We start from the raw sequence: 27,782 nt of genomic DNA on the forward strand, positions 1-27,782 counted from the left end.
TCCTTCCTGTCTCCCCTGCCCCCCTGCAGCCCCCCATCTGGCCTCAGGACCTCCTCCCCACCAACCCTCCTCTGCCCCTGCAGCCACGCATGTGCAGCGGCCCTCCTCTCTCCTCTGCTCCCCCTGCAGCCACCCATGTCCAGCGACTCTCCTCTCCCCCTGCCCCCCATGTCCAGCGACCCACCTCTCTCCCCTGCCCCCCCGCAGCCACCCATGTCCAGTGACCCTCCTCTCCCCCTGTCCCTCCTGCAGCATCCCTTCTGTCTCCCCTGCAGCGTCCCATCTGGTCTCAGGACCCCCTCCCCACCTCCCTCTTCCCTGCCCCCCCCGCAGCCATCCATGTCCAGCGACCCTCCTCTCCCCCTGCAGCCATCCATGTCCAGCGACCCTCCAATCCCCCTGCCACCCTCCAGCCACCCATGTTCAGCGACCCTCCCCTCCCCCCTCGGCGCATCACCCAAACCTCTACCCCCCCAGCGCATCACCCAAGCCCCTACCCCCCGCTTTGGGCACATCAACCCCCTTGCCACCCACAGCTGCCAATACTAACGCTGTTCGGCCGCTGCTGCATCTCCTGTTGAGCAGCAGCGGCCAGTACAAAAAGAAAAAAGCCAAAAAAAGATTTAAAACCTGAAACACGGCTCCGTAGACAGCCATCTGGCATTAGCTGTCATCTCTGCAGCCGCTCCTCCTCCCCTCTGACGTCACTGCACCCCTCCATGGTCTTCCTGCAGGGGCAGTGAGGTGGAGGGGAGAGGAGGAGTGGCTGCAGTGACGACAGCCAATGCCAGATGGCTCTCTACGGAGCCGCGTTTCAGGTTAAAAATCTTTTTTTGGCTTTTTTCTTTTTGTACCAGCTGCTGCTGCTCCACAGAAGCAGCAGCGGCCGGACAGAGTTAGTATTGGTGGCTGCGGGTGGCAAGGGAGTTGATGTGCCCGAGAGGGGGGGTGGGTAGGGGCTTGGGTGCTGCGCCGAGGGGGGGGGGCACTGATTGGTAGCGTGCTTCCCTACTCCTCCCCTTGCCTTGGAATCAGCTGTCCGTGACATCACTGACGTCAGTGCATTCTAAACTGCCTAGCAGACCACCTCCGAGGGAGCCACGGTACCAGGCACATTACAACGTTGGAGGTGAGAATTATTATATAGGATGTAGCAGCCTGGAATCAGTGGCTAGCCCAGGGTATTCTACATCTGGAGAAGAAATATGCTTTTGTGAAGTGAGCCTATATAAAGAATCCCTCTCCTGTTGCAAAAGAGGCTCTTACAGCTACATAGGTGGCTCTTAATGCCTTGATTGATGGGGGGAAAGGGGGGGGGGGTGTTTGTTTTTAAAGAAAACTCAATTATAGACATGGGAATAAGTCAGGCAAGCTGTTGGCACACCTCACTAAATGTTGCACAGGCTCCAGATATCTTCAGCCTGGTTGATAAGCGACACATGCAACATGATTCTTGGACTATCGCCAATATATTTAACTATTACAAAGGGGAGTCTCGCGAGGCTGGTCCAGATGTTTTGGATTACCTTGTGGATTTGGGATTGGCTAGTTTAGATGCAGAAGCTTGTGATTGCTTGAATGTCCTCCTTACTGCTAAGGAACTCCAAAACGCTATTAAAACCAAAAAGAATTATTATTATTATTGCATTTGTATCCCACATATTTGCAGGCTCAATGTGGCTTACATAGGTTTGTTAACATTGTCATTTCAGGATATCAGATACAGTTAGTGATGTGTAGCGATTAGGAAGGGAGTGATTACGGTAGTTATAGAAGGTGGGCGTTTCTAGTTGAGTGGGTTGGTGAGGTGACTTAGTGAGGCTATAATTCTCATTGTAGGCCTTGTTGAAGAATGTCTTCAGAGATTTTCTAAAGATAGCTGTTTCGTTTATTGCTTTCAAGTCTGTAGGTAGTGCATTCCATATTTGCGTGCTCATGTAAGAGAAGGTAGTTGCATGCATCTGCTTGTATTTAAGTGCTTTGCAGCTGGGGTAGTGCAGGTTGAGAAATTTGCGGGATGATCTTGTGGCGTTTCTAGGAGGTAGGTCCACGAGGTTTAGCATGTAGATCGGGGCGTCTGCGTGAATGATTGTGTGTACCATCGTGCAGATCTTGAACGCAATGCGTTCCTTAAGTGGAAACCAGTGAAGCTCCTCTCTTAGGGGTTTTGCACTTTCATATTTAGTTTTTCCAAATATGAGTCTGGCGGCCGTATTCTGGGCAGTTTGGAGTTTTTTGATTGTCTGTTCTTTGCACCCGGCGTTCAGTGCATTACAGTAATCCAGATGACTTATTACCATTGACTGTACCAGGGTACGGAAGATGTATCTCAGGAAGAAAGGTTTTACTCTTTTGAATTTCCACATGGTGTAAAACATCTTTTTCGTCGTGTTTTTCACGTGGGTATCAAGAGTAAGGTTTTGATCAATGGTGACTCCAAGAATTTAAGTTTTGTGAAACAGGGAGGGAACAGTATGGTGTGATTATGGTAGAGAAGTTTTTAGTGTGTTGTGAGGTGAGTACAAGACATTGTGTTTTTTCTGCGTTAAGTTTGAGTTGGAATGCATCTGCAAGTGTGCATTATTTGGAGGCTTTGGTTGATCTCGTTGGTGATTTCAGTTAGGTCATGTTTGAACAGGATGTAAATTGTGACATCATCTGCATATATGTAGGGGTTGAGGTTTTGGTTGGCTAGTAGTTTGGCTAGAGGTATCATCATTAGGTTGAATAATGTTGGTGAGAGAGGGGATCCCTGGGGGACTCCGCACTCGATATCCATGGGGGTGATCTGTCCGCGTTCGTTGTTACTTGGTATGATCTTGTGGTCAGGAATCCTTTGAACCATTTGAGAACTGTGCCTCCTACTCCGAAGTATTCTAGTATATGTATTAGTATATCATGATTAACCATGTCGAAGGCACTGGACATGTCGAATTGTAGGAGGATGTTGTTACCAGTCGCAATTGCCTGCTTGAATGAGTTCATTGCAGACACTAGCAGTTTCGGTGCTGTGATTCGACCGGAATCCTGATTGAGACTCGTGCAGAATTGTTTATATAGGAATTCAGTAAGTTGTTTTGTCACTATGCCTTCCATGAGTTTGGTCACGAGTGGAATAGATGCTACAGGTCGATAGTTGGTTAAGTCCATTGTGCTTTTTTTTTTTTTTTTTTGCATCTTTCGGTAGCGAGTGAGTAGGATGTTTCCTTTATCCGTGGGAAAGAGTCCATTTTGAAGCCTGTGATTTATGTGGTTCGTGAGGTCTGTTTTGAATTGTTTGGGTGTGGATCTTATTAGACTGTTAGGGCAGATGTCGAATTTGCATTGCGATTTGGCATATTTTCCGAGCCAGTATGAAATTTAATTTGATGAGAGCGTGTTAAAGTCGGTCCATGATCAGTCTGCTGGGCATTCTCCAGATTTTGGGTCTAGACATTCAAGGATATTTATGTAGTCTGTTGTGTTGGTGGGTATCATGAGTCGGAGCTTTATGATTATACAGCCCAGGTCCTAATAGGTACACTCCAGAATTTTATAAGATATTAAACCCTACCTTATGTCGACGTCTTCTGGCTTATTATACAGAGGTGCTTGGGACGTGGTTCCTTTCCCCTGCAAGCTGAGGCATTTATTACTTTAATACCCAAACCAGGAAAGGATGGGGCTCAGCCAGGTTCATTATCAGCCCATTTCTTTTCTAAATGTAGACCAAGCTTTTTGCTCAGGTTTTGGCACACAGACTGTCGACCCTTCTGCCTTCTTTACAGAGGCATAGCCAGGTTTTGATATCAGGGGGAGCAGGCTTTTATAAAATAGGCACCAGTTGGTGTCAGCTAGACAACAGTGCCTGTGGCTGTGACGGGCAATGATTAATACAGGCTCTCTCTGTTATGTCCTGCCTACAAGGAAACAGGAAGTTACATCAGGAGACAGGATGCAGGAGAGGTCCCCAGACTGGCCAGAGCAGGCAACTTGTCTTCTTAACTACAAGTAAAAATATTCAAATTGTGATCATCACCTCAGGAACACCACACACACACCTTCCACTGCTGGACACTTTGTTTAAATCAGATGGGAAAATTAGGTTCATACCTTGGTAATTTTCTTTCCTTTAGTCAGAGCAGATAAATCCATTAACTGATGGGTTGTATCCGCCTACCAGCAGGTGGAGATAGAGAACACTGAAAGACCATAGTGCCTCTAGGACGGCTAGCCCCAACCGCCTTCAGTTTTTGAGATTTCCAAAGCAGAGTGAACCATGAAGTTATAATAACAAACTTCCCTCACAGCGAACAATCATCCCATAACAGGAGCATCAAAGGAGGGACGATCTCAACCTCCTGTAGTAGAACATCATGTAGAAACTCTGATAACTGTTTTCTAACTTCTCCCAATGAGATTTATATCTGCATGAAAGATCTGAACAAAAAAAGTCAGACAGGGAGGGATCATGGATTCATCTGCTCTAACTAAAGGAAAGAAAATGACCAAGGTAAGAACCTAATTTTCCCTTCCTTGTCATCAGCAGCAGATGAATCCATGAACTGATGGGATGTACAAAAGCAATCCCTACATAGGGTGGGAACAGGCCACACCACGAGCCAATACTTGAGCTCCAAAAACAGCGTCCTGCTTCGCTACAACATCCAGCCTGTAATGCCGGGCGAAAGAGCTGAGAAGCCCACATAGCCGCACTACAGATCTCTTGAAGAGAGAGTGCACCCGTTTCAGCCCATGAGAAAGAGATGGCTCTCGTGGAATGCGCCTTAAACGCTTCAGGCAGAGACCGACCTGAAAGCAGACCGCCACCACTCTGGCTGTGGCAAGACGACTCTCGGTTGCCGAGTATGCTCTGATGAGCCAGTCGTCGAGATAAGGGTGAACTCTGATACCCTCTCACCTGAGGCAGGCAGCTACTACCACCATTACCTTGGAAAAGATATGAGGAGCTGTGGCTAGGCCGAAAGGCAAGACCTGAAACTGGAAATGCTTTCCCAACACTGCAAAGCGGAGGAACCGCTGGTGTGGAGGCCAGATAGGAATGTGCAAAATAAGCTTCTTTTAGGTCCACAGACGTGAGAAACTCTAAGTCGAGGATCGGCCTGAAAGACCCGCCTTTTAGAGGCACGACAAAATAAATGGAATAGCGGCAGCAGCCGCGTTCGGCGGGAGGCACCAGGATCATAAGTACATAAGTAATGCCATACTGGGAAAAGACCAAGGGTCCATCGAGTCCAGCATCCTGTCCACGACAGCGGCCAATCCAGGCCAAGGGCACCTGGCAAGCTTCCCAAACATACAAACATTCTATACATGTTATTCCTGGAATTGTTGATTTTTCCAAGTCCGTTTAGTAGCGGTTTATGGACTTGTCCTTTAGGAAACCGTCCAACCCTTTTTAAACTCTGCCAAGCTAACCGCCTTCACCACTTCCTCCGGCAACGAATTCCAGAGTTTAATTACACGTTGGGTGAAGAAAACTTTTCTCCGATTTGTTTTAAATTTACTACACTGTAGTTTCATCGCATGCCCCCTAGTCCTAGTATTTTTGGAAAGCGTGAACAGACGCTTCACATCCACCTGTTCCACTCCACTCATTTTATATACCTCTATCATGTCTCCCCTCAGCCGTCTCTTCTCCAAGCTGAAAAGCCCTAGCCTCCTTAGTCTTTCTTCATAGGGAAGTCGTCCCATCCCCGCTATCATTTTAGTCGCCCTTCGCTGCACCTTTTCCAATTCTACTATATCTTTCTTGAGATGCAGCGAACAGAATTGAACACAATACTCAAGGTGCGGTCGCACCATGGAGCGATACAACAGCATTATAACACCCTCACACCTGTTTTCCATACCTTTCCTAATACCCAACATTCTATTCGCTTTCCTAGTCACAGCAGCACACTGAGCAGAAGGTTTCAGTATATTATCGACGACACCCAGATCCCTTTCTTGGTCCGTAACTCCCAACGTAGAACCTTGCATGACGTAACTATAATTCGGGTTCTTTTTTCCCCACATGCATCACCTTGCACTTGCTCACATTAAACGTTATCTGCCATTTAGCCGCCCAGTCTCCCAGTCTCGTAAGGTCCTCTTGTAATTTTTCACAATCTTGTCGCGATTTAACGACTTTGAATAACTGTGTCATCAGCAAATTTAATTACCTCGCTAGTTACTCCCATCTCTAAATCATTTATAAATATATTAAAAAGCAGTGGTCCTAGCACAGACCCCTGAGGAACCCCAGTAACTACCCTTCTCCATTGTGAATACTGCCCATTTAACCCCACTCTGTTTCCTATCCTTCAACCAGTTTTTAATCCACAATAGGACATTTCCTCCTATCCCAAGACCCTCCAATTTCCTCTGTAGCCTTTCATGAGGTACCTTGTCAAACACCTTTTCAAAATCCAGATACACAATAGCAACTGGCTCCCCTTTGTCCACATGTTTGTTTACTCCTTCAAAGAATTGAAGTAAATTGGTCAGGCAAGATTTCCCCACACAAAAGCCATGCTGACTTTGAGGTGCAGCAAGACTTGCAAGGTCTCCTCTACCGCCGCCCAATTTACGGCAGTGCCGCATCAGGACTCCACAAACACGTCTCTCACCGGGGCACCGAATTCCAGTCGGTAACCTTCTCTGATCAGGTCCAGGACCCACTGATCTGAGGTAATCTTGGTCCAGTCCTCTAGAAAGAGGGAAAGACGCCCTCCTATTGCAGGCAAGGAGAAGTGGACCGGCGTCCCATCATTGTGGAGAATGCCCCTGAACTCCTGGGCTTGAACCGGCCCCTGCAGAACGTTTGGCCGAGCGAAAGGAGTTCCTCTGCTGAAAACGGGCACGTTGAGAAAACCCAGTAGAGCGCCCTGGGCAATACCTTCGAGCTTCACAGAAGCGAGGTCTGGAAGAGGAGGGAAACACAGAACCCTTGGAAGAAGGCCTCGGCCTATCCTCCGGTAACCTCTGGGGTTTAGATTCACCCAGGTCTTTCACAATCTTCTCCAAATAACAGGAGGCCCCGAAAGGGTAGCCTCACCAGTCTTTGCATAGAAGCCATGTCAGCCGCCCAATGCCGCAGCCAAAGAAGGCGACGGGCAGACACCGCCACAGACATCTGTTTAGCTGAAGCTCTGACCAGATCATACAGGGCGTCAGCCAAAAATGACAGGGCCGACTCCATCCGCGGGGCAACATCAGAAAGGGGGCCTGCACCATCAGCGGGCTGTTCCACCGCCTGCTGTAGCCAGGAAAAACATGCCCATGCTGCATAGAAACTGCAAATAGACGCCCTCCAGGCAAGGCCCGCAATTTCAAAGGACCGCTTCAGCGCGGACTCAAGCCGCCTGTCCTGCATGTCGTTCAAAGCAACTCCTCCCTCTACTGGGAGAGTGGTCTTTTTTGTCACCGCCATGACCAATGCATCCACTTTAGGCATCCCCAAAGGGGCCAAGTGCTCCTCACACAGAGGGTAAAACTGACCCATAGCCCTGGCCACTTTCAAAGGCTCACCAGGGTCAGACCATTGAGCAGAGGGCCCGAGTAGGCTTCTTAGTACTCACCATCCTAAAATTAACAGAGGAGGGTCGCCTTCAGAAGGATCATCATTCGAGAGGGCCTGCAAGGCGTCAGTAATGAGAGCTGGCAGCTTGTTGCGGTGGAAATTCCGGACCGCACTGGGATCATCCAAATCCAGTGGCAAACAGGCACCCTCCTCTGGATCATCCGTCCCTGAGGGTCTGCCAGATCCCTCAGACTCTCCACAGCCTGACCATGGGGGGGGGGGGGGGGGAATACGCCACTTTCAGACAGGGAGTTTACCCGTCTATGTTTAGCGTGTTTCCAACACTCGGGGGAGGAAATAACCTCTGAAGTCAACCCCGGGGCATCAACACCCGCAGGAAAGCCAGGAGGCAACGCGGTGTCAGACACCTGCGGCAGAGCTCTTCTCAGCATGAACGCCTTATGCATTAAAAGCACAAACTCAGGGGAGAAAAAGTCACCCTGACCCTCCGCCTCCGAATTAGGAGAAACGGATGTAGGATCTCCTCTGAAATAGTCAAGTCAATACTGAAAGCGCCTCAGCTAGATGCTTCTCTACCTTCTTAATTATAGGCCCATCTCCAATTTGCCTTTTCTATCAAAATCACTGAAAATGTAGTTTTTAACGCAACTTCAGTCTCACGCTGAAAACGTCCCTTGCTCTACACACCCGACAATCAAGCTTTAGGTTTACCATCCTATTTAATAATTCTCACCTCCAACGTTCTGAGGCTGCCTGGAACCGTGGCTTCCGGCCAGAGGTGGTCTACTTAATGGAGTGGAGTAGATAAAAGTGACGTCATGAAAGAAGTGCCACTGATTGGCTGCGCCTCTGAGTCCAGCCCCACGCCCAGCAACAAACCGCCACCCACCCAGCAGAAAACAGCGACCCAGGGAAACCGCGACCCAGCCAGCAGCAAACAGCGACCCAGGCAGGGGAAGGAGTAGGGAAACACGCAGAGGAATCGCTGCACACTGCCTGCGAACCTCCCGAACCACCAGCGCACACTAACCGCCCTCAATCGGAGAGGACGGAGATGGAGGGCGGTGACATGGCGAGTGTCGAATCTGCAGGAGGTGGGTGAGGGCTCAGGACAGGGGTCGGGGTCCACTGGCTACTCGCAAGACGGAGGAGGCAAAGAGGAGCGGCTCCTACTACAGCGCAGCCGTCATCCCGGTTCACTCAAAACAAAGGTTGCAAACCTATGAGATGCTGCAGCAAGTTCAATAGACAGGAGTGGAAGTCAGCAAAGCAAGTCTAAGGTAAGCAATGAAGCCCATTGGTTAATCTCTGTTTCCACCCCCCTAAGCAGCAGTCATTACTATACACTGAAAAACAAGCAAAAAGTTGCAGCTGCTTGACATTGTCGTTTTTAAAATGTTGTTCCATCTGAAACAAGTCTAAAGCTCTTTCAACTGGATAGACAGTGCCTTAAAACTTGGAGGACAAAAGGAGGGGGGAGACATACCCTGCAACTCAGAGGTAGGGAGGAAGGGGGGATCCTGCGAGGGAGGGGGGGACCCTGGCACTCTCACACACACACAGTCTCACTCTGTGTTACACACACACTCGCACATTCACTCTCACACACACTCTCTCTCAAACATACACACTCCCAGGAAAACCTTGCTAGCGCCCGTTTCCTTTAAAACGGAAGCAGGCCTTTTTTACTAGTAAGCTTGATGTTATCATTCACTTTTCTTGGAACGTCTTAAATCCACAGGTATAACCGACACCGTTATCCAATGGTTCTCCTCCTAACATTATCCCACTTTCCAGGTCTCATCATCAGATAAAGAATCTCAACTACTTTCCATATCCTGAGGTATCCTGCAGGTCTCCAAACTCTCCACCCTTTTTAACTTGAGTCCACTGGCTTTCCTAATTCATTCCTCGGGCATTAGCATCTATTTTGTATGCTGATATTCTTCTGGTTCACTACACTATTACTACTACTTTCGATCCCCCCCCCCCCCCCCCCACTTGAATCGTGCTTAAACAACATTGCACTCTCATTGAAAAACCATCAGATAGTGTTAAAGTCACAAAAGATCACAGTTTGCTGGATTTCTGGTCTATCCACCCCCCCCCCCCCCCCCCCAATCATCCGGTGGATCAATTTAGATACATTGGAGTCATTGTTGATTCCAGACTCGCTTTCCTCCCCCCCATTTCAGCAATTTTGAGATCTGATTTTTAAATGCCAGGTGAAGAGCCAATATCACTCCTCTTTTCAAAAAAAACAAAAACTTCACTGGTTACCATTAGATCAAAGGATTAACTTTAAAATTTTGACCCGTTCAAAGCACTCTGTACTGACTTCCCAGATTAATAAGACTGACAATTCCCGTCTGGCTCCTTCACTCTATAAATGACCACAGACGTTCTTCCCAGCCTACTCCAAGCGCACTGGGAATCCGCTAGAAGAGTGCCTTCTTTTTTTTCTGGCACCTTCCCTGTGGAATAGCCTGAATCTCACACTAAAGGCAGAACTATCATTTTCCAGCTTTAAAACTGCATTTAAAAACTTTTTGGTTCTCATTGACTTTTCCCTAAATACTCCCTCCTGCTGAAGAGTTTCTATGGTAATGCAGCCTGTTAGCAAGGTTAGGATTTTCTTTTTTGCTTTACTCTCCACCCCCTTTGCTCTTAGGGTTGTTTCCTATTTGTTGCAGAGTTCCTTTCTTCCTTTTGTAATTTTATTACAACTGTACATCGCTCTGATTTGATATATAAAAAGAGCAATGAGCGATTTATCAAGCCTGAAACAAATAACGCACGTGCATCGCTTAGTACTCCCCACTTTTTTGTTGTCCTGTTAGCTATATGATATATACTGTTGTGGGTGGACTTGGTTATAGCTCACAGCTGTCGCCCGTTTGTGTGTTGTGATTTTCAATAATAGTGTTTAAACAAAACCCACTCGAGAGATGAAGACTCACTTGCCCCAACATCCTGTAAAGATATCGAGGCACATTCAGCTTACTCTGTGCTGAGGAAAGAATGCCCAAAATGGCGGAATGACCTTCCAAAACTGCCACCCTGAGCTCCTTGGAGGAATGTCAGCCAAAGACCCAATGCGATTGGGAACCGCCTGCCTACCTTTGAATTGCCAGCGAGGCCTAGTTATGTGCACATGCAGCAAAGGCCTCTAACAAGGGACAAGGCACCACACATAACCAGTAGTACTGTGCCATGCCTTCAATAGATGGTTCATTAGTGTCCCGTGCATGTGCTTCCCACTGCTCAGCAAGTCCTCCCCACAGCCCTTCTGAAAGGTCCGAAGCCAAGCCCACGCTGCCCACAGATCTGCATGATTTTTCCTTTTTTTTTTTTTTTTGGAGGGGGGGGGAGCACAGCGAATGCTACATACCTGTAGAAGGTATTCTCTGAGGACAGCAGGCTGATTGTTCTCACTGATGAGTTGACGTCCACGGCAGCCCCCTCCATCGGAATCTTCACTAGCAAAGGCCTTTGCTAGTCCTTGCGCGCCCATGCGCACCGCGCATGCGCGGCCGTCTTCCCGCCCGAACCGGCTCGGGTTCGTCAGTCCAGTATGTAGCAAGACAAATACAAGGGAAGACAACTCCAAAAGGGAGGCGGGCGGGTTTGTGAGATCAGCCTGCTGTCCTCGGAGAATACCTTCTACAGGTATGTAGCATTCGCTTTCTCCGAGGACAAGCAGGCTGCTTGTTCTCACTGATGGGGTATCCCTAGCCCCCAGGCTCACTCAAAACAACAACCATGGTCAATTGGGCCTCGCAACGGCGAGGACATAACTGAGATTGACCTAAAAAATTTACCAACTAACAGAGTGCAGCCTGGAACAGAACAACAGGGCCCTCGGGGGGCTGGAGTTGGATCCTAAAGCCCAAACAGGTTCTGAAGAACTGACTGCCCGAACCGATTGTCGCGTCGGGTATCCTGCTGCAGGCAGTAATGAGATGTGAATGTGTGGACAGATGACCACGTCGCAGCTTTGCAAATCTCTTCAATGGTGGCTGACTTCAAGTGGGCTACCGACGCTGCCATGGCTCTAACATTATGAGCCGTGACATGACCCTCAAGAGCCAGCCCAGCCTGGGCGTAAGTGAAGGAAATGCAATCTGCTAGCCAATTGGATATGGTGCGTTTCCCCACAGCCACTCCCCTCCTATTGGGATCAAAAGAAACAAACAATTGGGCGGACTGTCTGTTGGGCTGTGTCCGCTCCAGGTAGAAGGCCAATGCTCTCTTGCAGTCCAATGTGTGCAGCTGACGTTCAGCAGGGCAGGAATGAGGACGGGGAAAGAATGTTGGCAAGACAATTGACTGGTTCAGATGGAAATCCGACACAACCTTTGGCAAGAACTTAGGGGTGAGTGCGGAGGACTACTCTGTTATGATGAAATTTGGTGTAAGGGGCCTGGGCTACCAGGGCCTGAAGCTCACTGACTGTACGAGCTGAAGTAACTGCCACCAAGAAAATGACCTTCCAGGTCAAGTACTTCAGATGGCAGGAATTCAGTGGCTCAAAAGGAGGTTTCATCAGCTGGGTGAGAACGACATTGAGATCCCATGACACTGTAGGAGGCTTGACAGGGGGCTTTGACAAAAGCAAACCTCTCATGAAGCGAACAACTAAAGGCTGTCCTGACATCGGCTTACCTTCCACACGGTAATGGTATGCACTGATTGCACTAAGGTGAACCCTTACAGAGTTGGTCTTGAGACCAGACTCAGACAAGTGCAGAAGGTATTCAAGCAGGGTCTGTGTAGGACAAGAGCGAGGATCTAGGGCCTTGCTGTCACACCAGACGGCAAACCTCCTCCATAGAAAGAAGTAACTCCTCTTAGTGGAATCTTTCCTGGAAGCAAGCAAGATGCGGGAGACACCCTCTGACAGACCCAAGGAGGCAAAGTCTACGCTCTCAACATCCAGGCCGTGAGAGCCAGGGACCGGAGGTTGGGATGCAGAAGCGCCCCCTCGTCCTGTGTGATGAGGGTCGGAAAACACTCCAATCTCCACGGTTCTTCTGAAGACAACTCCAGAAGAAGAGGGAACCAGATCTGACGCGGCCAAAAAGGAGCAATCAGAATCATGGTGCCTCGGTCTTGCTTGAGTTTCAACAAAGTCTTCCCCACCAGAGGTATGGGAGGATAAGCATACAGCAGGCCCTCCCCCCAGTCCAGGAGGAAGGCATCCGATGCCAGTCTGCCGTGGGCCTGAAGCCTGGAACAGAACTGAGGGACTTTGTGGTTGGCTCGAGATGCGAAGAGATCCACCAAGGGGGTGCCCCACACCTGGAAGATCTGCCGCACTACACGAGAATTGAGCGACCACTCGTGAGGTTGCATAATCCTGCTCAACCTGTCGGCCAGACTGTTGTTTACGCCTGCCAGATATGTGGCTTGGAGCACCATGCCGTGACGGCGAGCCCAGAGCCACATGCTGACGGCTTCCTGACACAGGGGGCGAGATCCGGTGCCCCCCTGCTTGTTGACATAGTACATGGCAACCTGGTTGTCTGTCTGAATTTGGATAATTTGGTGGGACAGCCGATCTCTGAAAGCCTTCAGAGCGTTCCAGATCGCTCGCAACTCCAGAAGATTGATCTGCAGATCTCGTTCCTGGAGGGACCAGCTTCCTTGGGTGTGAAGCCCATCGACATGAGCTCCCCATCCCAGGAGAGACGCATCCGTGGTCAGCACTTTTTGTGGCTGAGGAATTTGGAAAGGACGTCCCAGAGTCAAATTGGACCAGATTGTCCACCAATACAGGGATTTGAGAAAACTCGTGGACAAGTGGATCACGTCTTCTAGACCCCCAGCGGCCTGATACCACTGGGAGGCTAGGGTCCATTAAGCAGATCTCATGTGAAGGCGGGCCATGGGAGTCACATGAACTGTGGAGGCCATGTGGCCCAGCAATCTCAACATCTGCCGAGCTGTGATCTGCTGGGACGCTCGCACCCGCGAGACGAGGGACAACAAGTTGTTGGCTCTCGTCTCTGGGAGATAGGCGCGAGCCGTCCGAGAATCCAGCAGAGCTCCTATGAATTCGAGTTTCTGCACTGGGAGAAGATGGGACTTTGGATAATTTATCACAAACCCCAGTAGCTCCAGGAGGCGAATAGTCATCTGCATGGACTGCAGGGCTCCTGCCTCGGATGTGTTCTTCACCAGCCAATCGTCGAGATATGGGAACACGTGCACCCCCAGCCTGCGAAGTGCCGCTGCTACCACAGCCAAGCACTTTGTGAACACCCTGGGCGCAGAGGCGAGCCCAAAGGGTAGCACACAGTACTGGAAGTGACGTGTGCCCAGCTGAAATCGCAGATACTGTCTGTGAGCTGGCAGTATCGGGATGTGTGTGTAGGCATCCTTCAAGTCCAGAGAGCATAGCCAATCTTTTTCCTGAATCATGGGAAGCAAGGTGCCCAGGGAAAGCATCCTGAACTTTTCTTTTACGAGATATTTGTTCAGGGCCCTTAGGTCTAGGATGGGACGCATCCCCCCTGTTTTCTTTTCCACAAGGAAGTACCTGGAATAGAATCCCAGCCCTTCCTGCCCGGATGGCACGGGCTCGACCGCACTGGCGCTGAGAAGGGCGGAGAGTTCCTCTGCAAGTACCTGCTTGTGCTGGAAGCTGTAAGACTGAGCTCCCGGTGGACAATTTGGAGGAGTTGAGGCCAAATTGAGGGTGTATCCTTGCCGGACTATTTGAAGAACCCACTGGTCGGAGGTTATGAGAGGCCACCTTTGGTGAAAAGCTTTCAACCTCCCTCCGACCGGCAGGCCGTCCGGCACTGATACTTGGACTGCGGCTATGCTCTGCTGGAGCCAGTCAAAAGCTCGCCCCTTGCTTTTGCTGGGGAGCCGAGGGGCCTTGCTGAGTCGCACCCTGCTGACAAGAGCGAGCGCGCTGGGGCTTAGCCTGGGCCGCAGGCTGTCGGGAAGGAGGATTGTACCTACGCTTGCCAGAAGAGTAGGGAACAGTCTTCCTTCCCCCAAAAAATCTTCTACCTGTAGAGGTAGAGGCTGAAGGCTGCCGGTGGGAGAACTTGTCGAATGCGGTGTCCCGCTGGTGGAGATGCTCTACCACCTGTTCGACTTTCTCTCCAAAAATGTTATCAGCACGGCAAGGCGAGTCCGCAATCCGCTGCTGGAGTCTATTCTCCAGGTCGGAGGCACGCAGCCATGAGAGCCTGCGCATCACCACACCTTGAGCAGCGGCCCTGGACGCAACATCAAAGGTGTCATACACCCCTCTGGCCAGGAATTTTCTGCACGCCTTCAGCTGCCTGACCACCTCCTGAAAAGGCTTGGCTTGCTCAGGGGGGAGAGCATCCACCAAGCCCGCCAACTGCCGCACATTGTTCCGCATGTGTATGCTCGTGTAGAGCTGGTAGGACTGAATTTTGGCCACGAGCATAGAAGAATGGTAGGCCTTCCTCCCAAAGGAGTCTAAGGTTCTAGAGTCTTTGCCCGGGGGCGCCGAAGCATGCTCCCTAGAACTCTTAGCCTTCTTTAGGGCCAAATCCACAACTCCAGAGTCGTGAGGCAACTTGAGTGCGCATCAGCTCTGGGTCCCCATGGATCCGGTACTGGGACTCGATCTTCTTGGGAATGTGGGGATTACTTAGTGGCTTGTTCCAGTTCGCCAGCAATGTCTTTTTTAGGACATGGTGCATGGGTACTGTGGACACTTCCTTAGGTGGAGAAGGATAGTCCAGGAGCTCAAACATCTCAGCCCTGGGCTCGTCCTCCACAACCACCGGGAAGGGGATGGCCGTAGACATCTCCCGGACAAAGGAAGCGAAAGACAGACTCTCAGGAGGAGAAAGCTGCCTTTCAGGGGAGGGAGTGGGATCAGAAGGAAGACCCTCAGACTCCTCGTCAGAGAAATATCTGGGGTCTTCCTCTTCCTCCCACGAGGCCTCACCCTCGGTATCAGACACAAGTTCACGAACCTGTCTGCAACCGCGCCCGGCTCGACTCCGTGGAGCCACGTCCACGATGGGGGCGTCGAGAGGTAGACTCCCTCGCCCGCATCGGCGAAGCTCCCTCCGCAGACGTAGTCGGGGATCCCTCCTGGGAGGTGGCCGCAGTCGGCACCGCACGCGGTACCGACGTCTGGGACCTCACCCCGGGCGATGGGCCAGCCGGCGCCATGCTCAACGGTACCGGAGGCGCAAGCACCGCCGGTACCGGAGGGGTAGGGCGCAACAGCTCTCCCAGAATCTCTGGGAGAACGGCCCGGAGGCTCTCGTTCAGAGCGGCTGCAGAGAAAGGCATAGAGGTCGATGCAGGCGTCGACGTCAGAACCTGTTCCGGGCGTGGAGGCTGTTCCGGGCTGTCCAGAGTGGAGCGCATCGACACCTCTTGAACAGAGGGTGAGCGGTCCTCTCGGTGCCGATGCCTACTGGGTGCCGACTCCCTCGGCGACCCAGAGCTCTCGGTGCCGACGCGGGAAGGGGACCGGTGTCGATGCTTCTTCGATTTCTTCCAAAGCATGTCACCGGAGTTTCCCGGCACCGACGAGGAGGACGTAGAATCCAACCGTCTCTTCCTCGGGGCCGAGACCGAAGGGGGTCGGTCTCGGGGGGGCTGTACCGCAGGAGCCCTCAGAATGGGGGAAGACCCACCCGAGGGCTCACCGCCACCAGCAGGGGAGTGGACAGCCCTCACCTGCACTCCAGACGATGCACCACCGTCCGACGACATCAGCAGACGAGGTCCCGGTACCACCGACGTCGATGCAGTCGCCCGATGCCTCAGCGCCGATGCAGAGGTCCGATGCACTCGATGCAGTGGCGGCCGAGGAAGATGGTCTGGACGCTGACGACGTCGATGCACTCGATACCCACGGTGCCAATGCCGACGAAGAGCCCGAGAACAAAACGTTCCACTGGGCCAATCTCGCTACCTGAGTCCGCCTTTGTAAAAGGGAACACAGACACTGAAGACACGACGAGTGCCTATCAGTAAGCGAGATTACCCGGGCGCACTGGGTGCACTTCTTGAAGCCGCTGGAAGGCTTCGATGTCATGGGCGGAAAAATCACGCCGGCGAAGTCAAAAGCCGAAATGACGAAAATGAGCACCAAAACTTTGAGGGAGAAAAATCTCGACCGAGGCCGAAATGAGGCCTACCCCGACGACGAAAGAAAACTTACTGGGGCAAAAACTAACACTTACGGGAAGGGAGAAAACCCGAAAGGGTCTTCCGGAGCACTTCCCGAACACTTTTAGACAAAAAACACGTCGAAAGGGACGCGCGAGGTCGACTCTCCGGGGCACGAACGGCGCAACACGACCGTACCGAGCGCGGACAAAAGAAGACTGACGAACACAAGCCGGTTCGGGCGGGAAGACGGCCGCGCATGCGCGGTGCGCATGGGCGCGCGAGGACTAGCAAAGGCCTTTGCTAGTGAAGATTCCGATGGAGGGGGCTGCCGTGGACGTCAACCCATCAGTGAGAACAAGCAGCCTGCTTGTCCTCGGAGAATATCTGTTACACTCTTCTCCTGGAGGCACCCAAGGAACCCCTCCCAGTGCACGGGGAGGGAGGGAAAGAGAGACCCAAAACTTCAAAGTATACACCCTTGGGGCACAGAGACCAAGACTACTCAAGTCCCTAGAACATGTGCTGTTCCCATTTTATTCCCCCAACCTTGGAACCAAATTTTTGTTTGGTTAAACCATGAGTCCAAAACATAGCACACCCAAACAAGGCTTAACCAGAGGAGGGCTGCACAGGTACTCAACTATCACCTGCTGGAAGACTGAGAACTACAGATTGACATCATCCTATAAGGTCCTATGCAACTCTGAGCCAGTCAGTATTTCTCAGTCTCCCCTATCTGCTGGTAGGTCATATACCCACTCATCGGGAATGGTCTAGAGAGAAGGGGGAAAGAAAAAAAAGACTAGGGATACTACCTACCTCTCCCCTCTTGTCTGGCAAGTGTTCCAAGAGACAACTATCCACCAGGTCAGGCGTCAGCTGATGCACAAGCCTGCAGACTGATGCCAAGGAAGCCCATGCTCACTAAGCGGTGATCTGCAACCCAGCAAAGGTGCAAAACAAAGAACAGAACTGCACTCTGAAGAGCAAGATGGTTTATTAAAACAAGAACCCAAATTGGCCATGTTTCACCCAAAGGCTGCAGAGGTAATACTACAGTACAAACATGTCAAGTTAAAATCATAAAGAACATAAATCAAATTTGAATAAAAATTCATATAGTAACATAGTAGATGACGGCAGAAAAAAAGACCTGCACGGTCCATCCAGTCTGCCCAACAAGACAACTCATGTGTGCTACTTTTTGTGTATACCCTACTTTGATTTGTACCTGTGCTCTTCAGGGCACAGACCGTATAAGTCTGCCCAGCACTATCCCCGCCTCCCAACCACCGGCTCTGGCACAGACCGTATAAGTCTGCCCAGCACTATCCCTGCCTCCCAACCTCCAGCCCCGCCTCCCACTACCGGCTCTGCTATCCAATCTCGGTTAAGCTCCTGAGGATCCATTCCTTCTGTATTCCTTCTGCTTGTATTTTTTTTTTTTTTTACTACTTATTTCTGGGATAAGCAGCATAAAATGTATTGAACTTTTTCGGGATCTTGCCAGGTATTTGTGACCTGAATTGGCCACTGTTGGAAACAGGATGCTGGGCTTGATGGGGACCTTTGGTCTGTCCCAGTGTGGCAATACTTATAACAAAAGTGAGCAGTATTTAGTACATATCTTTTAAAAAAAAAGATTCACACATATGGTGAAATTAGGCCTTACCTGCTAATTTTCTTTCCTCTAGATCCTCCAGTTCGTTCAAGACGCTTGGGTTATGCACTCCTACCAGCAGAGGAAGACTGAGAACACTAAAACTTCTTATACAAGTAGCCTGTGCAGACCTTCTGCTAACCAGTAAAACAGTAACAAAGCAGAGGAACAAAATACCTCCACCATATCAAAACCACTGAATCCACACTGAGATCCCCTCCCCTTAAGACGGGGGAATTCAACTGCAGATGGGCACAAACGGTACCACAAACTGCCCTTAGTAAAACTCCCGGACCCAAATCACAGGAGCTACTAGAAATATCAGCAACTGAAATCTAAGGAAAATATCATACTGAACTGTCCAATACACTGGGTGGGCTCTTGAACGGTCTGGAGGATCTAGAGGAAAGAAAATTAGCAGGTAAGGCCTAATTTCACCTTCCTCAGCAATCCTCCAGACCGTTCAAGACACTTGTGACGTACCAAAGCAGTAAACACATCTAAGGGTGGGACCTGCGAAGCCCAGAAGACAGGACTGCAGCTCCAAAACTGGCATCCTCCCTTGCCTGTACATCCACTCTAATGTTTGACAAAAGAATGCAGGGAAGACCACACCGTCAAATGTCCACCGGTGGAACAAAACTACTCTGCCCAAGAAGCCGCCATCCCCCTAGTGGAATGTGCCTTGAGCCCCACCAGCAATGTACGGCCATGCAATATGTAAGCCGAAGAGATGGCATCTTTCAACCACCGAGCTATAGATGCCTTAGAAGTAGCCGCTCCCTTCTTGGGCCCCCCATAAAAGGACAAATAACCTGTCCGAAGACCTGAATTCCTCCGATCTGCGCAAGTAAACCTTCAACACTCTGCACACATCCAATTTCGCCAAACGACGCTGAGAAGCATCCCCCATCCGGTCCCCCAAGACCGGCAACGAAATCACCCGATTGACATGAAAGGAGGATACCACCTTAAGCAAAAACGAAGGGACTGGATGCAGCAAAACCTTTTCCTTAGAAAACCACAGAAATGGAGGCCTACATGAAAGAGCCTGAAGTTCCAAAATCCTGCGAGCCGACGATATAGCTACCAAAAAGACTACCTTCATAGTAAGGTCTTTTATCGAACAAGACTCCAAGGGCTCAAAAGGAGAACTCGCCAAAGAGTCAAGAACGATATTAAGATCCCACTGAGGAACTACCGGCCGCCGAGGAGGACGAAGCAACTTCACCCCCCTTAAAAAACGGACCACATCCGGGGAAGACGCAACCGACCTGCCCTGCACCTTATCCCGAAAAGACGCCAAAGCAGCCAGCTGCACCTTCAAAGATGACAATGAAAGGCCCTGCTCAAAACCATCCTGCAAGAAATCTAAAATGCACGACAGAAGCTGTCGAAGGGACACACGCCTGGTCCCCACACCAATCTTCAAATATGCACCACACACGCACATAGGCCAAAGACGTTGAACGTATGCGAGACTGCAGCATCGTCTGAATCACCTGCGGAGAAAACCCTTTCCTTCTGAACCATTCTCTCTCAAGGGCCATATCGTAAGAGAGAACCGAGCCGGATCCGACATGACAATTGGACCCTGACACAACAGCACCGAGCCCCCCAGCCACAGAGGCTCGCCTTCTAACAGGCGCATCAGATCCCCGAACCACGGGCGACGCGGCCAATTCAGAGCCACCAACACCGGATCTGCATGATATTCTACTCTCTGTAGGACTCGACCTATCAAGGGCCATGGGGGAAACACGTAAAGCAACACCCGCTGAGGCCACGGAAGGACCAACGCATCGATCCCTTCCGTTAGCGGATCCAGACGCTGACTGAAATACCGAGGAAACTGAGCATTCTGTGCCATTGCCATGAGATCCACTACTGGCATTCCCCAATTTAGAACTATCTGGTGGAACACCGACCGGTGCAGAGACCATTCTCTGGGGTCCAACGTGTCTGCTTAGAAAATCCGCGTTCACGTTGTCCACCCCAGCCACGTGTGCCCCGAAATCTGCACTAGATGCCTTTCCGCTCAACTCATGAGCAGAACCGGCTCGATTGCCAACCGCGGACTCCTTGTACCGCCCTGCCGGTTGACATACTCTACCGCTGTCGCGTTGTCAGACATGACTCTTACCACCTTTCCGACCACACTTGAGCGAAACGCCAGACCTAGCCAAATCGCCCTCGTCTCCAACCGGTTGATAGACCACTGAGCTTCCTCCGTCGACCACCACCCCTGCGTGGACCAACCGAGACAATGCGCTCCCCAGCCCAGCAGACTGGCATCCGTTACCAGAATCACCCACTGAGGAGGTTCCAACAGCATGCCCTTTTTCATATGGGCCGAGCCCCCACTGGAGACTGCGCCGAGGAGCCCCCCTCAATGGCAACCGCAACTCCATACTGTGTACCTGGGGAGACCACCGGGACAACAGAGCCGAATGAAACTGACGCATATGCGCCTGGCCCATGGTACTACCTCTATCGTCGCTGCCATGAGGCCCAGAACCCGAAGGTACATTCGAACCGTCGGACTCTGAACGGACATTAACAGCCGGACCTGCTGCTGAAGAGGCTCGATCCGAGAATCCGGCAGAAAAACACGACCCACTGCCGTGTCGAACTGCACTCCCAAGCACTCCAGACTCTGCGATGTGATCAACTGACTTGACTACATTCACTACCCATCCGAGCGATTCCAGAAACACGACCACCTGAGCCGTCGCCGCAACACTGTGAGCCCGAGACTTCGCCCGGATCAGTCGTCCAGATACGGATGCACCAGAATTCCCCGTCTCCGCAAAGCCGCTGCTACCACCACCATTATCTTGAAGAAGGTGCGTGGAGCCGTTGCCAGACCAAAAGGCAGAGAACAGAACTGAAAATGCCTCCCTAAAACAGCAAAACAAAGGAAATGCTGAAGAGCCTCTCGAATCGGCACGTGCAGATATGCTTCTGTGATATCCAGTGACGTGAGAAATTCTCCCTGACGAACAGCCACTATGACCGAGCGCAGTCTCCATGCGGAAGGATGGCACCTTGAGCGCCCCATTGACCCTCTTGAGATCTAAAATGGGTCAAAATGGGTCCTCCTTCTTCGGCACCACAAAGTAAATGGAACAACCACCCAATCCCTGCTCGTGCTGAGGAACGGGTACCACAGCTCCCAACTGGATTAAGCGACCCAGAGTCTCTTGAATAGCCTTTAACTTGACCCGAGAGTGACAAGGAGAGGGAAGAAACAGATCCGGCAGCGGGTGCTTGAACTCGAGCGCATAACCATCGCGAACGACCTCCAGCACCCACTGATCTGAAGTAATTTGGGTCCACCCCTGATAAAACAAAGTCGTGACTGACCTTCACCAGAGGCTGGACCCGCACGCCTTCATGAGGAGGACTTTTTACCATTTCCGGCACCTCCGGAGTCGTCCCGCCCTCCGCGACGACCCCCTCGAAAGGACTGCGTCCACTGGAAAAAACGGCTTTTAAAAGGAGATACAAATATGCCCGGCCTGTATCGCCTCGTGTCCTTAAACCGACCTCTAGCCGAACCCCCTCGACTAGCCGACTTAGGCCGTAACATAGTAACATAGTAGATGACGGCAGAAAAAGACCTGCATGGTCCATCCAGTCTGCCCAACAAGATAAACTCGTGTGCTACTTTTTGTGCATACCCTACCTTGATTTGTACCTGTCCTCTTCGGGGCACAGACCGTATAAGTCTGCCCAGCACTATCCCCGCCTCACAACCACCAGTCCCGCCTCCCACCACCGGCTCTGGCACAGATCGTATAAGTCTGCCCAGCACTATCCCCGCCTCCCAACCACCAGCCCCACCTCCCACCACCAGCTCTGCCACCCAATCTCGTTTAAGCTCCCGAGAATCCATTCCTTCTGAACAGGATTCCTTTATGTTTATCCCATGCATGTTTGAAGTCAGTTACCGTTTTCTTTTCCACCACCTCCCGCGGGAGGGCATTCCAAGCATCCACTACACTCTGTGAAAAAATACTTCCTGACATTTTTCTTGAGTCTGCCCCCCTTCAATCTCATTTCATGTCCTCTCATTCTACCGCCTTCGCATTTCCGGAAAAAGGTTCGTTTGCGGATTAATACCTTTCAAATATTTGAACGTCTGTATCATATCACCCCTGTTCCTTCTTTCCTCCAGAGTATACATGTTTAGGTCAGCAAGTCTGTCCTCATACGTAACTCCGGAAACCGTGAGACCTTGGTATCCCCAAGACCACTCATCAGTTTATCCAAGTCCTCTCCAAACAACACAGAACCTTTGAAAGGTAGAGAGCACAACTTTGCTGTAGAGGCCGCATCTGCCACCCAGCCCCTTAGCCAAAGAGCCATCACCGCCAGAGCCATATTCTTAGCCGAAGCCCTTAGCAAATCATAAAGGGTGTCTGCCAAAAACGAAGACCCCATCTCCAATTTGGCCAGCTCCTGAACCAAACCAGTCCTAACTAACGCAGGCTCATCCAAGAGCTTCTCCACCCAACGGAATCAAGCCCCCACACACAGAGGCTTGCAAGGCCAAAGCCGACAAATCAAAGCTGCGCTTCAGAAAGGACTCTAGCTTCCAATCCTGAGGATCCCGTAAGGCTGTTACCACCATCCACCGGAATGGCCGTAGCCTTAGTAACCTCCGTAACCACCGCATCCACGGTAGGTGGTTTCAGCAGGGCCAAATCTTCCGGAGGCAAGTGATACAGCCGCGCCATAGCCCCACACACCTTACAAGCAGCCTCCGGCACAGACCATTCCTGAAAAACCATGTCTCTAATGTCTGAATTCACGGGAAAGGAACGGGAAGGCTCTCCGAATTCCCTTAACCAAGGGATCTACCTGGGGTCCCTCCGCAGAGGGAGTGGCCGCCGGAGCAAACTTCAAAGTAGAGATCACCTGATCAATGAGCTGTAACAACTCCTCCTTATGAAAAATGCGAACCACTGAAGAAGCTTCCCCAGGCCTTAGCCCATCCTGACCCTCAGACTCATCTAAGAGATCCTCCTCTCCTGGGTCACTCCAAACCTCTGACCCAGGCAGAGAAAGTATCTCCATAGGCTCCGAAATATCCACCCGCAGGCGCTTAACTCCCACTGAGGTAGCAGAATAAACAGGGGAACAAACAGCCTGAGAGGGGCCAGCTCTCCAGGCATTATACAGAGACCAAACAAACTTAGGAGGGAAACCAGACACCCCCCCCCCCCCGCTGCTGAAGCCCCAACAACACTTCCCGCAGTCTCCGCGACGGACCCCCCTCGCTCCCACGGCGGCAGGTCCATTGCATGATCCTCGGCTAAACTAGGCGCGCTTCCCGCCACACACGGGTCCCCCGGCGCCTGTAAGGAATGCGCAAACAAAAGGGCCACACTTCCCGCCAAAAACGGCTCAGTCGAGGCTGACCCGGGACGCGCAGTCAAAATGGCCGCGTTTCCTGCCAAAAACGGCCCCGCCGTTGCCAGCCCGGAATGTGCAGTCAAATCACCGCCCAACACCTCCGCCGACTCGGGGGAAAGCACGGGGGGCAAGAGCGCTGACAACGTAGGCTCCCCACAAAATTTACATTGGCCACCTTTCACGTCAACGCCGTGCTTCGCACAAAACAGACACCTCGCCAGCTTAGACATAATGGCCGCGAACACAATAAAAACAAACAGTTGCTTTGTGCTCTGACAGACTAATAGGCAAAACCGTCTAAGGCAAGAACGCCCTTGAAGACGTTTTATCTCTGGACTGCCACAAGAACAGCCAAAATAGCCGCCTTTTAAATACATTTTTTTTAAACCTCATTGCTGATGCCTAAACACCTCAAGGGTACAGAACGAGGTCTGTAGCCGTCAAGCAGTCCTCCAGAGGAAGAGCACAGGGGGAGGGACCCGGCCACCCGGGTGTGACACCCCACAGGGAATAAGAAGCCCCTTAGGACTTGCACCCTGTAATAGAGATCCAAGTGTGGGTTCTCTAACATTTACAACCCAACCTAGAAACCCCAAACGTGCCTACCAGACTTAGTACACTGCACAGGCTGCACACATCTATCCTCTGCTGAGACTGAGAAAATACTGGTTAGTAGAAGGTCTGCACAGGCTACTTGTATAAGAAGTTTTAGTGTTCTCAGTCTCCCTCTGCTGGTAGGAGTGCATAACCCAAGCGCCTTGAACAGTCTGGAGGATTGCTGAGGAAATTAGCTGTTTTGTCTTTATATGTTATATGTATACTTTTTATTCAAATTTGATTTATGTTCTTTATGATTTTAATTTATTGACATGTTTGTACTGTAGTGTACCCCCAACGCAGCCTTTGGGCGAAACGTGGTCATGTCGGGCTCTTGTTTTACACCACCTTGTTCTTCAGAGTGCTGGTCTGCTCTTTGTTTTGCACCTTTGCTGGGCTGCAGATCATTGCTTCTTTTTGGTTTCCTAAGGGTTTACTCAACTACCAGGATAAAGCCTACATGTCTGAGTATCAGAGAACGTAGCCAAATAAGCTACTGTACCAGTCCAAGATAAGCCATCTGTTGAAAACAGAATATTGGCAAGTTCCAGGACTGTATTACTCCATATACTAATGATGTCACTGGAAAAGCCTTGTTGTCTCATCTACTGGCAGAGTGGCATAAACCCATGCATCAAGATACGTTAATCTAGTGGCATAAATGACAAGTTAGAAGCACTAAAAATCAAGTGGATTACTGTAATGAACATATAACTTTGTGCCAAGACCTGCACCACGAATATCCAGAAACTATTTAATGAAAACTTCTTACCTTTTATTCCCCAGGCAATCGCTTGAAGCTTGAGTCCGGCTATTTAAGAACGCCAAGGCATTCCTTTGCTGCTCGCTTAGCTGAATACTGCCTGATGTATCACACATAAGCAGCTCTCGGATCAACTGGATTTGTCGCTCCTGAAACACTCAAAACAAAACAGTGCCAACAATAGGAGAGACTAGCTTCATAGTAAGAGAAAGCTCTCCTTTACAGTATGAAGAAACTCCCTTGTTCCATATTATCTATATAAATAATTCTCACCGCCAACGTTCTGAAGCTCACTGTGTGGCACGGAAACACTGAAGCCCTATACTGTTGGTAGGCTAGGCTGTCAGCACCACTCACTGTTACTCATAGACCCGCCCTCAGCCACGCCCCATCCAGACATAATTCACAACCCCAACGTTCTAATGAAGCCAGAAGCTGCAAAGTCTCCAACTTCCGTGGTGGTGTAGATCGCTGTTCCCCCGAGTGTGCTCCCCGCCCTCGCGTCTCAACGTTATGACATCAAGCGCGGAGCACTGACTCACCGAATGGGCTGCAGTGTAGCTCCGCCCTCACATCAAAACGCGATGACGTCGAGGGCGGGGAAGGCACAAGGCACGAGTAGCAAAGAAGGTTGGATAAATGCAAAACCACAGAAAACAGTGAGCCAGGCAGGGGGAGGAGTAGGGAAACACGCTGCGTGTTTCCCTACTCCTCCCCCTGCCTAGGAATCAGCTGGCAGTGCCACCCCCTCCTCGGCGCATCAACCAAGCCCCCCCCACCCAAGCACATAGCTCCCAAGGAATCTGTACAAACTAGCCCCAACATTTCGCATCCGCGGGCCAATTCCGAGTCACAGCCCACCACCGACCGCCTCCACACTACGCCCTTCTTTGTCAGGTCTCCAAAGTGACTTCGCCACAGCCCAAACAGAGGCCCACCAGCAACTTATGTGGGCAGAGAGCTAACAATCAGATGCCTAGGAAAGGCGGAGCTTCGCAGCAAGCAGAAGTGGTTGGAGGTGGTGTTGAAACAGAAGTTAACGGATGCCAGTCATCAACACTAACAGTGCACACGTGAACTCGGAGCTTCACAACGTTAGAGGTCAGATTTATATACATGGGTGTCAAGTATAGGAGATGATAGTGTCTTCTTCCTCCCCCGCCCCCTTTTTAAAAGAACAAAAAAAAAATCTTGCTATAAAGGAGGACAGGCTGAATTCCAATGGCAGACCCCAGAGCGAAAGCACACAAGCTACCCAGCTCCACAAGACTCCCTCCCTCCCAAAAGCATCTCTCTCACTCACACACACACACACTGTGCCATGCACAGACAGCATCTCTCTCTCTCTCACTCACACACACACCTATGTAGCTGAATCACCCACACACACCCTCTGACCACCCAACCCCTCCACAAACAACAGAAACACATACAATTATGTGGAAGAACGGTACCCTCTCCCAGACAAACCCCCAACACCAAAATGGCAGCACTGATTGCTCATGCAACACACACTCCCCAACAAAACAATAACTAACCCATGCTCAAAATCCACCTTCTGCTACAGAGGGGAGAAAGGGGTCCAGAGACCACAGAGGGAGGGGGAGCTCTCTCTTTCACACACACATACTCTCTCAGTCAGTGTGTTTCTGTCTCTCACTCTCATACAGTCACACTATGTATCACATTCACTCTCTGTGTGTCACACAGTCAGTCTCACATACACTCTCGGTCTCACAGAGTGTATCGCACACAGTCTCACACACTTTGTCTCACACAGTGTATCTGGGTGAAACACACTCTCTCACACACACTCAGACTCACTCTCTGTCACACACACACACTCGCACATTCACTCACACTCTCTCAAACATACACACTGTGAGGAAAACCTTGCTAGCGCCCATTTCATGTGTGTCAGAAACGGGCCTTTTTTACTAGCCATCTATAAAAACCACCAGCCTGCACTTCCAAAGTTTCTTTCATGGTAGTACTTTTATGGTGAAGATATCCATGACAGAACAAATTACTATAAGTTAATATTACTGCTCTTACAACTTGTCTTTGCATTTAATTGGGCTGGACTAGTTTGTCACATTCTAATGTTCTCTGCGTACAAACATGTTAGGATTCCCTCCTGTAATAATACATGTACATCTTCTCATGCAAATGTACACACTTATGAAATTAGATAAGTGCAAGCTTGGCATTAAATGGCCCTTGCTTAACACTACAGAGAGTTTCATACCCACCAGTTTCTCACAGTTGTCTTCAGCTCTCTGTCTTCTTTTGATTTCCACATCCACTTGATTGCGAGCATGCTTTAGCTTCACTTCTAGAGCACTGCGTTCTGTCTCCGTTTTCATCAAGAGCTCTTTGTTCTTCAGTAGCTCCTGCTCAGTTTTCTGCAGCTTTTTCCGGAAACTCTCAAAGTTCTTAGCCAACTGAATAAACTCTGGGGAACAGAATAAATTAACCCTTATTACAAAACAAATCACTGAAGCTCAGTGAAATAGGCAAACATACCGGGGAGCCACATTTAAAAAAAAAAAAAAGATATGACATTTCTTCCCAGAAATGCTCAAACCACAGAAACAAATTAATGCTCTAAGAAAACGGAAATAAAACAAGACAAAGAAAAGAACCACCCCGTTTTTTTTTATTATTATTTGGACCAATACATTTTTTGA

At 50.4% G+C, this 27,782-nt stretch overlaps 1 protein-coding gene across 1 annotated transcript in view; it reads right to left on the minus strand.

The window, feature by feature from the left end:
* RACGAP1 (Rac GTPase activating protein 1) overlaps positions 1-27,782 on the minus strand; it is a 219,477-nt gene that overhangs the window by 159,916 nt on the left and 31,779 nt on the right. The window contains 2 exon segments of the mRNA XM_030198223.1: positions 25,102-25,241; positions 27,345-27,547. Of these exon segments, the coding sequence (XP_030054083.1) occupies positions 25,102-25,241; positions 27,345-27,547 (343 nt within the window).

The sequence above is a fragment of the Microcaecilia unicolor genome, chromosome 3 (assembly GCF_901765095.1).
Source record: "Microcaecilia unicolor chromosome 3, aMicUni1.1, whole genome shotgun sequence".
Taxonomy (NCBI): domain Eukaryota; kingdom Metazoa; phylum Chordata; class Amphibia; order Gymnophiona; family Siphonopidae; genus Microcaecilia; species Microcaecilia unicolor.